Raw genomic sequence first — 18,661 nt, 5'->3', positions numbered from 1 at the left:
TTCTCCATCTAAAAGCTCAACTGAGATATTTATCAATTTCTCCCTTCTTAAAAAAATTATTGAAATCTTGTAATTTTACTAAAAAATAGTCTAAGCAAAACACAAATAATGAAATCCATATTTTCCCCAAAAATATTTGGTTCATCACTTTAATCTAAATCTAATTTAATATCATATTTGTAGCCTTCATACAAAATTTGATTGGACTGTGGTTAATTCTGCTAAAATCGTCATGTTATAATTATGAAAGTGCGGTTGCTTTTAACCAATGATATTCCTAGAAATGTATAGGAGGTAAGATAAATTACTATATCCCCTCACTAAAAATTATACCAGGAATACTAAAATACTGATAGTAGTTGCAACATTAATTACTAGATGCAATTTGATCTGAGGAACAATATATGTTTTCTTGTAGTGATTTAAAAAAAAATGATATATATTAAATACTAATTCAATCCAATCTTAGCTTTAGTCAAAAATTCATCTGAAATAATATGGATTTTTATTTTTCAGTACATATTGGTATCTTGGTAGTATGAAAAACAGAAAGACCAAACATGTAAAGAATGGTTCAGCACAAAATAACAAAGAAGAGTCTACACCAGAGTCTCCATCACAAAGTAGATTGTCTTCCACTGCATTGTCTATAGGAGCTGTATCCATCATCTTTTTATCCATTTTTGTTGTCTATACCAATGACTTATTGCCTAAAACCTTGCCAAATTCAGACTCTCCTTCAATATCCACAAAAGGGGGATGGCGATTAGCTTCAGTCAATGTGCTTCAAAAGTATGGTTCATCGAAGTGTACAGTTACCCGTAAAAATGCAAAATACTTCACCAGTGCAGAATTTGAGAAAGACTTCAGGTTTAAAAAACCTCTCATAGTTTCATTTGACAATGATGCATCAGGTTGGACAACACCAGAATCATGGTCAGTGGAAAGCTTGAAAAAAGAATATGGTGACTGGCTAGTTTACTCAGGAAACTCACTAGAAATTGTCAGGAGAGGTGGTAATGGGAATGTGGAGAGTTCATTTACTAAGTTTGTAGACCAGTTGATAAGGTCTAAAGATGACCATGGAGAACCATTGTGAGTATTAGTAGATGGCTTTGTGAAAACCTAAAACAAAGCCATAGTTCTGTTTCTGAATGACTGCCTTATATGCCAGTGTTAAAATCAACTGAAACCCAGGGTATATATGGTATATACTGTCTAACATTATGTTACAGGGCCTTTGTTTTGTTTTACTTTATGTATAAATTTGCAGTCATGTCCTGTCCTGAACATGTAGGATAATGTAAAATATGCCATACATGTGACTTATGGATTTTTGTTCTGTGTTGCCTTCTCATTGACCTTTTAACACTAAATCTCTTTTTTTTCATACTGAATATTAGCCATGAAAAATCTACTGTATTTGTTACAAAAATCTTTTGAATAAAGTTACTTTTTAATCCTTCCATGTATACAGATTACAATAACATAAGAAACAATATGATGTCAGAGATGACACATTGCTTTAGAAAAGTTAGATTCTAACAATTAAGTGTTAAAAGATATATTGTTCCTAGTCAACTATTATGATGCTGGAAGAAAAAAATCTTATATTTCTTCTTTTTTTTTCATTTAACATAACTGAATTATTAAGTTAACCATAAATGTGCGGTCAACTAAACTTGAAACTTTATAGTACTTATGTTCTTTATAACTTTTTAAAATATATGCCAAATTAGGGGTTGGACCACACATGGAAATGTGTTAATATGGATCAGGTTAAAGTTTTTAGGTAAGGTATTTTACCATGAAGTTGTGGTCATATCAACTTGAAACTTAGTACTATTGTTCATGTTGATAGGAACAGTTGAACATATATGCCAAATTAGGTCTTTGACCTAGATTTCACAGTTCACTGAACCTTGAAATGTTATAGTGTGATAGGACACTGGGCATATTGTCTTATTGACACATTGTCTTTTTCTAACTAGTTTTATTTTTAGGGAGTTTTGATAGGTAATTGACATTTGATATTACATTAACTACCCACTATACTATTTTAAAGTGATACATAAGCTCAATTCCACATTGTTTAAATGTTAGATTGTTTGATCCTGATTAAAATTTATCAAATGGAAAAGTGATTTATATTGAAGTGTTTGATTGTTTGGTTTTATCATGAAGTATTTATTATAATTATTGTTTATTGGTTTTCTAATCAAGAGAACAATAAAGACATGCTATATTCTTTCAGGATAGTCATCAAAAAGTTAATTGTACATCTCAATTTACTTCTACAAATACTCTAACATTAAACTCCAAGTGCTGGTTACGTATTAATACTAATTGTTCAATTTAATTGCAGGTACATTTTTGACAGAATGTTTTACAATGATTCAAGTCTTCCAACAACATTAAAACCACCAAAATATTTTGAAATAAAGGTACAGTATAATTACCAATGCAACTTCAAAATATTTTACAACCACTCAAATCTACTAACAACACAAAAGAAGTAAAATATTTTGAATTAAATGTAAATAAAACTGTCTGAGTAAACAGAGACGAATGGCCATTTATAGAATAAAAGTAAACATACTTTGTTTGATTCACAAGAAGGAGAAAATAAAATGCATTGATTTGTCTTCATTGTATACCTTATATGTATAAGTGGATTATATATCTACTGTAGGCACGGGTAAATTTATGGCAGTTTTGTCCAAACGTATTGGTTTATTCATACTTGTCATTAATGTTAATTTTCTGATGCATATTTTAACTTTCTTAATAATGTACTAAATATGACAATACAATAAAAGGTGGCATGATTTGGCTTTATGCCATTGCTACAATAATTTACATGTTGGCTAGGTATTTAGTTCTAACTGAGACTATCTGTGTCCAAATGAAATAAAACTGTTGCAATACTTTCTTGCCTTTTATGAATGTAAGTCTTAACAGTAAAGATAGGTTACAACTGATTGAAAAAAAAATGATTTTTTTTATAACAATTGTAAAAAAAGTCAATATTCTGTAAAAGTACCTCCACATAAAATATGTATTTCACCAAAACAAAAGTTATATTTGAGAATAATTATTTTGTATAATCCAGAAGTTGACTTCAAAGGTCAGATTTTGTTACTCATTAAGTTTGTATGGTACACTATTGACTAAATAAATATCAAATCAAAGTTGTGATTTAAGGGGGAATAACCCAACATTTTAAACTGCATGTTTTGGGTCACATTCAAAATTTCAACAATATATTAATACAGGTACAATTCGTACTTTAGTTGGTCCTAATGGTTTTCAATGTCTGAACATAAAACATATAGAATTATACCATAGAACCAAACAAGATTTTAAGAAAATGAGAGGCAATAAAGTTATGAAAGGTTTGAAACAAAGTATCTAGGTGATCACAAATGAATGTATTTTTAAGGATGGGCGAGATGATAGTATATTTTTCCTGGGAGCCTCTAGTAGTGGTGTAAGCTTCCATAAGCATGCTGATGCTTGGAATGGTGTGATCTATGGAGAAAAAAGATGGTTTTTATATCCTGTAAACCATACACCTCCGGGAGGTATGTCTCAACACCTTAACTTGTATTCAACATGTAACACTACAATATCTCAATATTTCATGTATTTCTTGATACTTTTTTGGTTGCATTCTGAGAGCATTGATATGGAAATATATAACATATCTTCTTAATAATTAAGTCTCCCAAACGAAGTTTGGGAAGACTTATTGGTTTTGCTCAGTTCTTATTATTATAATTATTCTTCTTCTTCTTCTTCCGCCGCTTTTAAATTTGAACTTGTCCGCACCCGTTCTCCAAAACCACTTGTCAGATTAACTTAGGGTTTCACAATATGTTAGACTAACATGTCTAGTGGTGCAATCAGGGTTTTGTTTGTGCAATGGGGTTTATAAAGGGGTACTTTGGGGGGGGGGGCAAAAACAAAGGAGGGTTTTACTATAGAACTATATGGGATTTTATTTTTTTAAATTTTCAAATGATTATAAATTGAAAACCATTTGTGATAGACACAATCTTTTTAATTGAAAATGTTCTAAATGGTAAAGCACATTAAATGAAATACAGGGTTAGTCCCCAGGGGTCACCCCCACCCCCTGCCATTTAAGAAAGTTCTAATATCTTGTAAATGGTCGAGATCCCCACCCCTAAACCATATATATTCTGGTTTGTCATGCTAAGATGGTTTGAATGATATACAGGGTAAGTCCCCAAGGGTCATCCCGACCCCCTGCCATTTGAGAAAATTCTAATATCTTGTAAATGGTTGAGATCCCCACCCCTAAACCATATATATTCTGGTTTGTCATGATAAAGCACATCAAATGAAAGACAGGGTTAGTCCCCAGGGGTCACCCCCACCCCCTGACATTTAAGAAAGTTCTAATATCTTTTAAGTGGTCAAGATCCCCACCCCTAAACCATATATATTCTGGTTTGTCATGATAAAGCACATCAAATGAAAGACAGGGTTAGTCCCCAGGGGTCACCCCCACCCCCTGACATTTAAGAAAGTTCTAATATCTTTTAAGTGGTCAAGATCCCCACCCCTAAACCATATATATTCTGGTTTGTCATGATAAAGCACATCAAATGAAATACAGGGTTAGTCCCCAGGGGTCATCCCGACCCCCTGCCATTTGAGAAAGTTCTAATATCTTGTAAATGGTCGAGATCCCCACCCCTAAACCATATATATTCTGGTTTGTCATGATAAAGCACATCAAATGAAATACAGGGTAAGTCCCCAGGGGTCACCACCACCCCAGGCCATTTAAGAATGTTCTAATATCTTGTAAGTGGTCAAGATCCCCACCCCTAAACCATATATATTCTGGTTTGTCATGCGAAGATGGTTTGAATGATATACAGGGTTAGTCCCCAGAGGTCACCCCCACCCCCTGCCATTTAAGAAAGTTCTAATATCTTGTAAGTGGTCAAGATCCCCACCCCTAAACCATATATATTCTGGTTTGTCATACCAAGATAGTTTGAATGATATATAGGGTTAGTCCCTAGGGGTCATCCTGACCCCCTGCCATTTTAGAAAGTTCTAATATCTTGTAAATTGTCGAGATCCCCACCCCTAAACCATATATATTCCTGTTCATCATGTCTCGAACATTTGAATGACTTATACGGTCAGTCCCCAGGGGTTCCCCCAACCCCCAATGTTCTAATATCTTGTAAATGGTTGAGATCCCCACCCCTAAACCATATATATTCCTGTTCATCATGTCTCGAACATTTGAATGACGTATAGGGTCAGTCCCCAGGGGTTCCCCCCACCCCCAATGTTCTAGTATCTTGTTAATGGTTGAGATCCCCACCCCTAAACCATATATATTCTGGTTTGTCATGCCAAGATGATTTGAATGATATACAGGGTTAGTCCCCAGGCATCACTAATGGGAATTACGAATTGTGGGAGCTTCGTTTGGGAGACTTCGTAACAGCATCCTGTTACAATCATTTCTTGTTTTTTTTATGTATTCTTACACATTGGATAAGGGCAATGTATAAAATGTTATCACATTTTCTCAGGAACTATTATCCATAGCTTCCTGAAGTTTGGTATCAATCTTTATGTGAGCATGATATGCCTGGTGATATTTTCAGATTCATCACTTAACAACATTCTGTTTACCAAATACTTATATATTCTCACACATTATGGCAATGTATGAAATGGAAATAGTCTTCACATTTTTCTTAGGAACTCAAAATCAGGGCTTTCTGAAATTTGTAATCTGACTTCATGTGAGCATGCTTAAGTGATGCATTTTCACATCCATTGCTTATCAACTTCCAATTTTTATAAATACTTATAGCAGGGATATCATTTGTGAGCAAAAGCTCACAGATCAACTTGTTTGATACTGGAATGGATTCATTTTGTTATCTGTATACACCAGAATAGGTAACTGTTTTTAGATCATGTGTAACCTTTGGTCTAAGTACAATTTGAATTAAGTGAAAATTGAATTGGCAAGCACTATATGGGATTTATTTTAATTGATATACTTACAGGGTGTTTATGAATATATGTTTAACTTTTAGTTACTTTTATTTAAGGAGTCTACCCAGGTTTTACACAAATTGAATGGTTTGAGAAGGTGTATCCTTTACTGCCAGAATCAGAAAAGCCAATAGAATGTGTTCAGAAAGCTGGAGAAATTCTTTACTTGGTACATATTATAGTTATCTTAAAATAGTTTGGTCTATGTCAAATTCATTATCTGGTTCTCTCAACACAAATAAAACAAAATATATTTTATAAATATTTATTTGGCTATATCTTTATGGTCCAAATTTTATTCTTGATAATCTTTGATCTCAAATAGATGTAATATATATAATCAAGGTCAAGGTTCATGTATCAGGTTTTTTATGCCCCCACAACAAAAAGTTGGGGGCATATTGTTTTACCCCTGTCCGTCCTTCCGTCCGTCCATCCCATTATGGGTATATAGTTATTCCTGATAACTCCTACAGTTTGAATGCTAGGAAGTTTTCACTTTGCTGGCTGTTTGTACATATATTGAAGGTATCCATGTGGTCAGGGTTTTGATTTTTATAAATATTTGCTCTTTTGGGAGATAGTTGAACTTTGTCATTTTTTGGTGTAATTACTTGCATAAGAGGTGCATAGCGTTTCCAGATAACTCCTCCTACAGTTTGAATGCTAGGAGGAAGTTTTCCCTTTGCTGGCTGTTTGTACATACATTGAATGTGAGCATATGGTCAGGGTTTTGATTTTTATTAATATTTTCTCTTTTGGGAGATGGTTGGACTTTGTCCTTTTTGTCGAGCCTTCGACTTTTGTCGAAAAAGCGAGACATAGCGATCCTACATTCCGTCGTCGGCGGCGGCGTCCACAAATATTCACTCTGTGGTTAAAGTTTTTGAAATTTTAATAACTTTCTTAAACTACCCTGGATTTCTACCAAACTTGGACAGAAGCTTGTTTATGATCATAAGATAATATTCAAAAGTAAATTTTGTAAAAAAAAATTCCATTTTTTCCGTATTTTACTTATAAATGGACTTAGTTTTTCTGCCAGGAAACATTACATTCACTCTGTGGTTAAAGTTTTTGAAATTTTAATAACTTTCTTAAACTATCCTGGATTTGTACCAAACTTGGAAAGAAGTTTGTTTGTGATCATAAGATAGTTTCCAGGAGTAAATTTTGTAAAAAAAAAATTCCATTTTTTCCGTATTTTACTTATAAATGGACTTAGTTTTTCTGCCAGGAAACATTACATTCACTCTGTGGTTAAAGTTTTTGAAATTTTAATAACTTTCTTAAACCATCCTGGATTTGTACCAAACGTAAAGAAGTTTGTTTGTGATCATAAGATAGTTTCCAGGAGTAAATTTTGTAAAAAAAAAATTCCATTTTTTTCGTATTTTACTTTTAAATGGACTTAGTTTTTCTGCCAGGAAACATTACATTCACTCTGTGGTTAAAGTTTTTGAAATTTTAATAACTTTCTTAAACTATCCTGGATTTGTACCAAACTTGGAAAGAAGTTTGTTTGTGATCATAAGATAGTATCTAAAAGGAAATTTTGTTAAAATTTTGTTCCATTTTTTCCGTATTTTACTTATAAATGGACTTAGTTTTTTGTCGAGCCTGCGACTTTTGTCGCAGAAAGCTCGACATAGGGATAGCGATCCGGCGGCGGCGGCGGCTACGGCGGCGGCGTTAGCTAACTTCTTAAAAGCTTTATATTTTAGAAGATGGAAGACCTGGATGCTTCATACTTTGTATATGGATGCCTCATGTTACGAAGTTTCCATCAGTCACATGTCCAATGTCCTTGACCTCATTTTCATGGTTCAGTGACTACTTGAAAAAAGAGTTCAGATTTTTTGTAATGTTAAATTCTCTCTTATTATAAGTAATAGGATAACTATATTTGGTATGTTCGTACCTTGCAAGGTCCTCATGCCCGTCAGACAGTTTTCACTTGACCTCGACCTCATTTCATGGATCAGTGAACAAGGTTAAGTTTTCGTGGTCAAGTCCATATCTCAGATACTATAAGCAATAGGTCTAGTATATTCGGTGTATGGAAGGACTGTAAGGTGTACATGTCCAACTGGCAGGTGTCATCTGACCTTGACCTCATTTTCATGGTTCAGTGGTTATAGTTAAGTTTTTGTGTTTTGGTCTGTTTTTCTTATACTGTATGCAATAGGTCTACTATATTTGGTGTATGGAATGATTGTAAGGTGTACATGTCTAGCTGGCAGGTGTCATCTGACCTTGACCTCATTTTCATGGTTCAGTGGTCAAAGTTAAGTTTTTGAGTTTTGGTCTTTTTTTCTAATACTGCATGCAATAGGTCAGCTATATTTGGTGTATGGAATGATTGTAAGGTGTACATGTCTAGCTGGCAGGTGTCATCTTACCTTGACCTCATTTTCATGGTTCAGTGGTCAAAGTTAAGTTTTTGAGTTTTGGTCTTTTTTTCTAATACTATATGCAATAGTTCAACTATATTTGGTGTATGGAAATATTTTATGATCTATATGTCAGTCACGCAGGTTTTATTTGACCTTGACCTCATTTTCAAGGTTCATTGCTCAGTGTTAAGTTTTTGTGTTTTCGTCTGTTTTTCTTAAACTATAAGCAATAGGTCAACTATATTTGTTGTATGGAAGAATTGTTAGCTGTACATGCCTGCCTAGCATGGTTCATCTGACCTTGACCTCATTTTCATGGTTCATTGGTCAATGTTTAGTTTACTTGGTTAATGTTAAGTTTATGTGACAGTTGTAATAAAGCTTTATATTTAGGACTATCAACATAATATCAATGATTAGTAAAGAAGGCGAGACATTTCAGCGTGTGCACTCTTGTCTTCCAGTTAACATTACATAACAGTCTACAGTTTAAGTTTTTATTTTAAAACATTTATTAGATTCATAAACTATCCTGGATTTTTACCAAACTTGGACAGAAGCTACTTACAATCAAAAGATAGTATAGAGAGGAATATTTTTATTAATTTTTTTCCTCATTTTTGTTGAGCCTGTGATTAACAGCAAAAGTAGTATTTTAAAATAACACTTTGCATCTGCGGGGGCATCTTTTGTGTCTCCCAGACACAATAATATCTCAAAGAAAGTCCTACATTGACTTTGTTATAATACAGTTACTTCAGAGTGGAGTGCGGGGCATCACTTTGTCTAGTTTTTATTTGGTGATGTGTTTCAGTGATAGCAATAACATATGATAGTGTCCCGCTGTGTTGCTGTGTTTCTTAATCCAACTAATTTTCACCATGATAGCAAGGAGAGAAATAACGCAAATATAGATATATCTATATGAATATGCAAACAAAATTAGAAGTTGTGAAATTAAATAGCAGAGAAGTCGGCTAGACATAGCTTAAAAATAAAAAGGGATCCAAGGAAAATACGTTGGTTTACAGTACAACGCATTTCGTTATTTCTTAATCCTTGTTCCTTCTAAAAAGAACTTGAATATAACGATTTTCTAGAATTTGAATTTTAAGGATTTCACCAATCCAATGAATTACTTTCCATTTATTTTATGCTGCCTAAATTGAAAGTTATTTAGTCTTCTAAGTTTATGTATTATATAAATTCCAAGTTTTTAGCTGAGATTGCTTTGAGCTTTAATTTCTTTATAATCATATATACTGCATTTTAATTGTTGACAGCCAGAGGGGACTTACCATGGTACAATAAATATGGGTGATACAGTGGCTATTGGTATACAGAGAAAGAAAGCTTCTACTAAACATGAAACATTAGTTTATGAAGGTTGGTCTTTTTACTAAGCTTAAATATAAAATAAGACAGAAAATTTTGCACAAGCAATGTCCACTGATTGAATTGGTAAATTGAAAATTATATGACACTTTTTTTATGGGAAATCAGTGTTAAATGGGAGATAACTCTAGAAAGTTTTTGTACTGAAAAAATTGGTGAAAGGAAAAAAAGAGATGGAGATGGAAATATGTATTTGGATACATATACAATATCTGTACAGTGTAGGAAAATATATTAAAGCAAATTTATTTGCCGAGCTTTAGGAACAGAGAGAAAAGCACGGCTGACGTCCTATCTGTACACCTGTATTTGTATAGTAGAAAGGTCAATTGCAGGATAAAACCAAGTTGGACTAGTCCTCCAGTTTTAAAATTCTTTTTTATTTCAGTGAACAGTAGGTTTGAATTTGAATTTGTTTGCATGGGATAGGAATAATTCGTATTTCCCAGAGTTAGACATGATAGATGAAATTGTTATTTCCTTTACCTTCTCCTGCTAGATAATAATACTCCATTTTATTTCCTAATTTTTAACCAGTTTGCTTATATAATGATCATATCCATATTGGCATCACCATTTCAGTTCCTTGATAAAGTCAGTAGAATAGTTTTTTTAATAAAATTCATGGTCTAATTTTATAAAATATTTCTTGAGCATTAAAAGCATCATACTCTACATTTTATATTTGGTGAGTTCATTTTAAGTTATGCAATTGCCCCAAGTCACTGTGGTAACTTTTACATATAGTAAAAAGAAGCTTATTAGGTTGGTCATTCATGTATTTATCAACCTCTTTACAATTAATATGAACAAACATCTTCTATTAGGGTCAGTTTACTTTTTACAATCTTCCTTTTGATAGTAATCTCCCATCTCTTTTCAGAATTTTATATTTAGTAGCAGTTATTAGTACAGCATTTTAATCAATAGATCCTATGATGCTTTCCTTCCTTGCAGTATGGTGTATTTTAGGTCATGCATAGGCTAAATGATATTCTTTCATTACTACTTCAGTAAGCTAAGATCTTATTTATTGGATATAGAAATACAAGTTCGAATGTGTAAAAGTTGTCTAAATGACGAGGATCGAATGTTCAATTTGGATGTAGAATTGGACATATCATTATAATATACCTTTCTCAATTTAATGCATGTATGAATTTAAGTTATTACTGAAATTTTTATGTTATTCATTGTTTTGCTTTTCATTTCAAGCAATTTATTCATATTTTTATTCATGAGGGTACTAATTTTTCTGCTTTGTAGGTAAAGGTAAATCATGTATTTTAGTGTAAAAGGATTTGTAAATAGAATTTGTACAAACCAAGAAATCAAATATCCATGAAAAAACAATTTCTCCTTAAAACATACAAAAGTTGGCACCCACAGATATACAGTTGCAGAAGCAGATTCATGAGTTTTAAAGGGAGGGTGCATTCCATTAGGGGGTGGGCTTGGCATCCCCCTGAATCTGCCTCTGATATAAATGAATCCTCAGTATATTGTGATTCATGTCTCAGACTGATTTTAACTTTTTGTGTATGTATACTTGTATTCCACGAGTCACAGGTGAAAGGAATATTAAGAGACAATCATGCAATGACAAGTAAGGATGCAAGTAACATGTTATGTATGGACCAATACAAACAGACTGAAGGATTGCCATGTTTAAATCCAAATGGTACTGTTTTTTTATATGAAATATCCTCATTTTATAGACATGTAATTTAGATGGTCTTATAGTGTTTATAACAATTATATCAAGAATTACAAAATACAAATTGAATTTGACAGAACTGAACAGAAGGAACAGTTTGAATGGTAAACTGTCTGAAAAAGAAAAGGCAGATACTCATACAGAAATACTTCATCTTTATGAGGAACTTCATAAATTACTACCAGGTATTTATATTTTTTATACATTTAGGTTTGTTTATTCTTACAATAGTAGAATTAAGTTTTAAAAATTGATGGGGGCGAACACCTGTGTGAAAGAGTATCCAAAGTTCACTAAGAATATGGATATCTATACCCCTGCCTGGAGAAAAGGGGTGTATGTAGTGATGCACATGTCTGTCTGTAAGAATATGGATATCTATACCCCTACCTGGAGAAAAGGGGTGTATGTAGTGATGCACATGTCTGTCTGTAAGAATATAGATATCTATACCCCTGCCGGGAGAAAAGGGGTGTATGTAGTGATGCATATGTCTGTCTGTAAGAATATAGATATCTATATCCCTGCCTGGAGAAAAGGGGTGTATGTAGTGATGCACATGTCTGTCTGTAAGAATATGGATATCTATACCCCTGCCTGGAGAAAAGGGGTGTATGTAGTGATGCACATGTCTGTCTGTAAGAATATGGATATCTATACCTCTGCCTGGAGAAAAGGGGTGTATGTAGTGATACACATGTCTGTCTGTAAGAATATGGATATCTATACCTCTGCCTGGAGAAAAGGGGTGTATGTAGTGATACACATGTCTGTCTGTAAGAATATGGATATCTATACCCCTGCTGGGAGAAAAGGGGTGTATGTAGTGATGCACATGTCTGTCTGTAAGAATATGGATATCTATACCTCTGCCTGGAGAAAAGGGGTGTATGTAGTGATGCACATGTCTGTCTGTAAGAACATGGATATCTATACCTCTGCCTGGAGAAAAGGGGTGTATGTAGTGATGCACATGTCTGTCTGTAAGAATATGGATATCTATACCCCTGCCGGGAGAAAAGGGGTGTATGTAGTGATGCACATGTCTGTCTGTAAGAATATGGATATCTATACCCCTGCCGGGAGAAAAGGGGTGTATGTAGTGATGCACATGTCTGTCTGTAAGAATATGGATATCTATACCCCTGCCTGGAGAAAAGGGGTGTATGTAGTGATGCACATGTCTGTCGGTCTGTAAGAATAACATAACACTGCTTGACCAAATCTTTTGAAACTTGTGAAACACAATGATATGGACCATAAAATAAAGATCATGATTGATTTTGATTGTTTTGACTTTTACTGTTCAATAGTTATGCCCTTAGTAAGTTACCTTAAAATTGGTAATTATGGTTTCTGGATAAAAATAACATTACCACTTGACCAGATTTTTTGAAATATGAACACCAACTCATGGCCAAGTTTGATTTTGATGGGTTCAAGAGTTTTGCCTCTAGTTACCTCAAAAATGTTTTTTTTTTTATTCTTGGAGGGAATTTAAAGTTCCACTTGATCAAATCTTTTGACCATAGACTATAAAATACAGGTCAATATGTATAAATAAGATGTGGTATGAGTTTTGATTTGGATGATTTTGAGATTTACTTTTTAAGAGATATTCCCTTAGTTACTAAAACCTTTATGAAAATTATGTCAAAGGTTTATATCAGCAATGTCTAGGATGAATTTGAAAATCAGCAATGTCAAGGATGAATTTGAAAATCAGCACTGATCAATTATATTAGCAAGAGATATGTCCCTTGGAAATTTTAATTCTATAGGAAAATTCATTATGAATGATCTGTCTACATTTTTCTGATTTTTATTACATAATATCTAAGGTTTAAACAGTAATGTCTTGGAAGAGTTAAAAAATTTGTGCCAATCAACTACTTTTACAGGAATAATTTCCTTTTCAAATGTTATTTATATTGAACATTGCATTGTAAGCACTCTTACACCTACATTTCCTTTCAAATTTTTATGAAATTTATATCAAAGGTTTATATCAGCAACCTGATATTGGAAGAGTTCATAAATCAGTGCTGATCAAGTATTTGTACAGGAGTTTGAATCCCCTTGGAATTAGAAATTATATGGAAAATAACAGTTAGCTATCTCATGCCTATATTTCTTGTAGCGTATATTTTAAAAAAGAAAAACAAATTTTGAGTTATCACCCTTTGACAGATATAATATGTGTATGAGTGGGAAACATTGGAAAATTGTTCTTTATTTATATTTGATGAAATCATGATATGTGTTTTAAAGGACATTAACTTCCTTGTTTGACTTTTCAATGTTGATATTCTTATCTCCACTAAGGGTCTTATTAAGGGTTGCATGAATACAGATTCAACTTGCAAGCCAATAATAAATACATCAGCAATATGTTTAGCTTGTTTTGACAAAATTAAACCAAACTGACTGTTTACAGCGAAATATTATTTATATATTCCGCTTTTATAAATGTCTGAAACAAAAACTAAAAATCTTAAACTAATTTGTTACTAATGCACCTTTAAAACTATTACAAATCAAATTTTTGAAAACATCAGTGGATTAAATAAATTGTAAGATTTTTGAATTTTAGATGTGAATGTTGTATAACCATTGATTCCACAACAATGTCATACTATTTTAAATATGCAGAAACCTTTTATGTGACTAATTTGATGCTAATTAATACCTTATAATTTCTTGTTTCATTTTTTGGTCAGAAAGTACAGAGGTTATGATGAAACTAGGTCAAACATATGGAGAGCACGGCCATCCAGAGAAAGGTTTAGAATTAACACAGAAAGCAATAGATAAAGATCCATATTTTGTCCTGGCTTATTTAAATAAAGCAGATTTATTGAACAAGGTAATATTTATGTATGTGGACAATGTTCATTGTGTTTTGGGGGGTTTTGTTTTGTGATTAAACCATATCTCATCTTGCTGTAAGTAATTTTTTTCTTGGTGCTTTGGTTGAACTTCACTAATTTTACAGTATTCTAGAATAGTTTTTTTTCTGGAAATAATTGTGTATACCTTTTGTTTTGGTTAATCTTTGTATTTTATAATGATTCTTTCATTCCAGAGTATAGTCAAGATTGTTCAGTTAACTTTATATTGGCATTTGATATATTTTTAGCTAGACAAGATAGAAGAAGCAGAAAATTCCTATAAAAAAGCTATTGAATTAAATCCTAACCTCTGGGATGTTCATGCTCAATATGGCTCCTTCCTGGTGAATCATAAACGTCCTGAGGATGCTATCAAACATTTCCAGAAGGTTTGTATACAAATGCAATTACAATTGAAACAAAGTTAACAATGGTTTAATGGACAAGATTCAAAGTCACATATAATACTGTACAGCTGTTGATCATTTTGTGTCCAGTAGCAAATATTTCATATATAATTAAAATAGAACACGAGGCAAACTTACAGTATGAAAACAATACAAAAATGGAAGAGAATCGGACACGAACAGATAAAGATAATTCTGCCACAGGGAAAGTGGGAAGAATTGGGAGAATTTGGCTTTTTGTAGCTCCCAAAATGTGACTATCCTTTTAAGTATATAAGTAGTAAAAAAATATCTAGAGAGCATAGCATTTACCAAACATGATCCACTCTAGAAAAGCATTCTTTTGTCCAAATTTGTATCCTATAAAATATGTGTTTGTTTGTACTAAATTCTAACAATAGGATGGTACTAAATTCTAACAATAGGATGGTAGGAATGAAAAAGTCCAGGGATGACCATATTTCTATACAAGTTGACCCTTTTAATCGGGCTTTTATAAATATACTGAAATCTTCTTTTATTTCAGGGAATAGAACTAAGCCCTAAGCAGCAAGGATTTTATAACATGTTAAGACATGCACAGAAGATGATGGGGGATGAAGAAGAGGCACAGAAAACAGAGCGAATGATGAGACGGCTCTTTAACAAGAAGAATTAACATCATTCTTTAAAAAAATCATGGTGTATCAATCCCTGTATTGCTACATCAACAGCCTTTTTGATATTTTATACAAATTTTGAAATCATGATGCATTTAAGTCATATGTGTACTGCATTTAAAGATTACTGTGAGGAATTTTAATCTTACAAGGTGAATGAATTATAAATATGTACCCAGTAACTCAGCCACACATTATTGTCTGAATTTTGTTTTTATATTTATTTATTTATTAAAACCTTTGCCTTGAAAAGACAAGTTGATTGTAGTACAGTCCATTTACACCTTTTCTTGTGTTAAAAAATCAGTTCCTCATATGATGGAATATCCTTAAAAACACTGCTTTATTTGCAATGATGAATTTTGGATCAACAGAAACCAGAACTCATTATGCCAGAAACAGAAAATGTATAATTTATGTCATAATGTACCAAACATTTTTGTAGAAGATTAAGGCATCTTGTGGATAGAAAATATAAAAAAATATATATTTTTTTACTGACTATATAATATATTGTTATTATCATTTTGATTTATATTTATCATCTTTGCCAAATGTCCACTAGTGCCATAGCTTTAAGAAATACATAAATAGATATTTGTAAATACATTTAAACAATAGAATAATGAATGGAAACGGGGAATATGTCAAAGAGAGAACAACCCCTCCATAGAGCAGAAACCAGCACAAGGCCACCAATGGGTTCAGGTCTTAGAATTAAGTCTTTCATTTGAAATGTCTGCATTTCCATAATGTTAAATGGACAGACTCATGTGGGTTAATGAATTACCTGCCAGCATCTTGCCCAGACATCATTTTTTATTACCCTTGACATAAGATTTTGATATTAGGCTCATGTGTCCCATCACATCAAGATAATATGTTGCAAATGATTGAAGATTGCCTCTGACCTTGACAGCTTTTTATGTATATAATAATTAAATTCAACATTTGAATGTTAAGGATTGAGTTTTAATTTTTAAATGGAAACATGATCTCTTTACTTATTTGATATAACTTGATATAACTTGAAATAAAATTGAGAATGGAAATGGGGAATATGCCAAAGAGACAACAACCGGACCAAAGAGCAGATAACAGCCGAATGTCTGAGGCTTCTGTTTTTTGATGAATTTGAGCAAGATTAATTTGAGCTAGTTCTTAAATAATGAGAATCACTAGAAATGAGTTACCATGACATTCCATCTTTATATCATTCCTACTTGTAAACTTTTTTCCTCAAATATTCAGGGTTTTATGTTATTTCAGTTTTGTCATAATGCTTTTTTCATCAACTTATAATTTATTATTATTGTTTTATTTATGTAATTGCATTGAATGAAGTTGGTTGTTGAATTTGAACTATGTTAATTGAAAAATATTTAGTACAGGATCAAGAAAATTTGTTTTGTGTTCTCATCTTTTCATTTCTAAAAATTTGAATGGAGATATCACAATTCTGAGGTGTATTTTTATATACTGTAGCCAGCACTTGTGCCAAATGTTCATTAAAATATATTGATAAATTGTTTAAAGTGAATAACATCACTTTTTTGTAATATGTATTTAACATTGGTTATATAATAACATAATTAAAAAAAATGGAAACCAATCATTATACTATGACCTTTACTCAATGCAACTCCTTTTGCTTGTTGCAAACCATAACATTTGCAAAAGTAACATGAATTTTATTATACCCCATCTCTAAGAAAGGGAACAATATTGCATTTACCTTGTCCTTCCATACATCCAACAAAATTTCCATCAAACTTTTCTCAGCTACTACTACATTTGTTAGGTTAAGGGAGATAATTCAGTTTTACAACCATTATATATAGAATAAGTTTTTATTATTTATTTTGTTTTAACGTTCTTTGATATATTATGTAGTGTCGCTTGAAAATATAATAAACATGGATATGTCTCTTGTGAAACTAGTCAGTGAAGATAGGTGTATATTTTCAGAATTTGTTACCTTTGATATCTTGTCTTCATAAAAATTTAGTACATATACAGGAACAAATCAGTTATAATATTAGATACACTACAACAAAAGGGATCATGTAAATGTAGAAGTACCAGATATCCTGTATGTGTAGCTTATTTAAGATTATCTGGGCCAAAGGACTATAAAGCTATTGTCATAAAGAATATTTTTGTTTGGATATAGTAAGTTGTGTTCTGTGTACTTTTAATAATATGTAATTTATTGGTTGCCACTTTTGTTGCGTTTACTAATTCTTACATTCTTCTTTTAACTACATGTACATCTTTCAAACTTTTGAAAGCCTGGAAAATGTGTTTTGTTATAAATTTTACTGCTACCTACAAGAAAATAAAAAAAAAACAATGGATTTTTTTTATTGTTAATAGTGCTAATTATGTGAAAAGTCCTGTTATAAGCCTTGTTTTGTTGTTTTTTTATTATGATTTATGTTATCTTAGCTGAAAGCTTTGATTTTTGGTTGTGAGGTATTAAACATTTTTAATTTTTGTGTTGTGCTTTTTTGTTTTTTAAAGACCTTCTGTTACAAAATGCTATGCAATACTCAGAAAACTTCTGAGAATTTTCTCTAGATTGCTTGACCATTATTCAAGGTTTTGTGTAAAAAAAAACAGTTGAATCTTGCATGCTCTACCATACATTAATCATTTCCTTCGAAGACAACTTTTTTTTAGTACTTACTTGACATGGACATTGCAGATATGTTCCTAGGACTACTGTACCTATGTGTAGTATTTTTGGTTCAAATGGGATAAAAACGTACATGTTGATTTTCAATAGAAACATACTAAATATACTTACTGGAGTTGTGATGAGATGATTAAACCTGAAAATTTTCTCCTGGGCAACATCTATGTACTTTTGGGCAATAAAGTTTATAGACAGGTTGTATAGACATTCCTATGTGCATTGCCTCCCTTTAAAAGCAGACTTTATCCTGTATTGTTATGTTGATTTTCAGGAGTTGTTTGCTTGGTTTAAAATTGATACTTACCATATTTAAAGGATTTACAAAAAATGTTTCAGCTCCACCAGACACAAAATGATTGAAATGTAAACAACTTCAGGTCAACATATGTAACCTTTATATTACAGAATTTCAACATGAATTCGATGATAAGTAAAACA

At 32.2% G+C, this 18,661-nt stretch overlaps 1 protein-coding gene across 5 annotated transcripts in view; it reads left to right on the top strand.

The window, feature by feature from the left end:
- LOC127739394 (bifunctional arginine demethylase and lysyl-hydroxylase psr-1-like) overlaps nucleotides 1-18,022 on the top strand; it is a 42,002-nt gene extending 23,980 nt beyond the window's left edge. For all 5 annotated transcript variants that reach the window (XM_052251162.1, XM_052251142.1, XM_052251153.1 and 2 more), the window contains 9 exons: nucleotides 517-1,095; nucleotides 2,366-2,444; nucleotides 3,443-3,584; nucleotides 6,117-6,229; nucleotides 9,740-9,842; nucleotides 11,646-11,753; nucleotides 14,289-14,434; nucleotides 14,708-14,848; nucleotides 15,393-18,022. In XM_052251162.1, coding sequence (XP_052107122.1) covers nucleotides 539-1,095; nucleotides 2,366-2,444; nucleotides 3,443-3,584; nucleotides 6,117-6,229; nucleotides 9,740-9,842; nucleotides 11,646-11,753; nucleotides 14,289-14,434; nucleotides 14,708-14,848; nucleotides 15,393-15,524 — 1,521 coding nt within the window. In that variant the 5' untranslated portion in view covers nucleotides 517-538 and the 3' untranslated portion in view covers nucleotides 15,525-18,022. The remainder of the gene's footprint in view (nucleotides 1-516; nucleotides 1,096-2,365; nucleotides 2,445-3,442; nucleotides 3,585-6,116; nucleotides 6,230-9,739; nucleotides 9,843-11,645; nucleotides 11,754-14,288; nucleotides 14,435-14,707; nucleotides 14,849-15,392) is intronic.
- The last annotated feature ends 639 nt before the right edge of the window (nucleotides 18,023-18,661 follow it).

The sequence above is a fragment of the Mytilus californianus genome, unplaced genomic scaffold (genome assembly GCF_021869535.1).
Source record: "Mytilus californianus isolate M0D057914Y unplaced genomic scaffold, xbMytCali1.0.p SCAF_1, whole genome shotgun sequence".
Taxonomy (NCBI): domain Eukaryota; kingdom Metazoa; phylum Mollusca; class Bivalvia; order Mytilida; family Mytilidae; genus Mytilus; species Mytilus californianus.
Note: the sequence above shows the minus strand (reverse complement) of the source record. Positions and strands in the feature narration are given on the sequence as shown.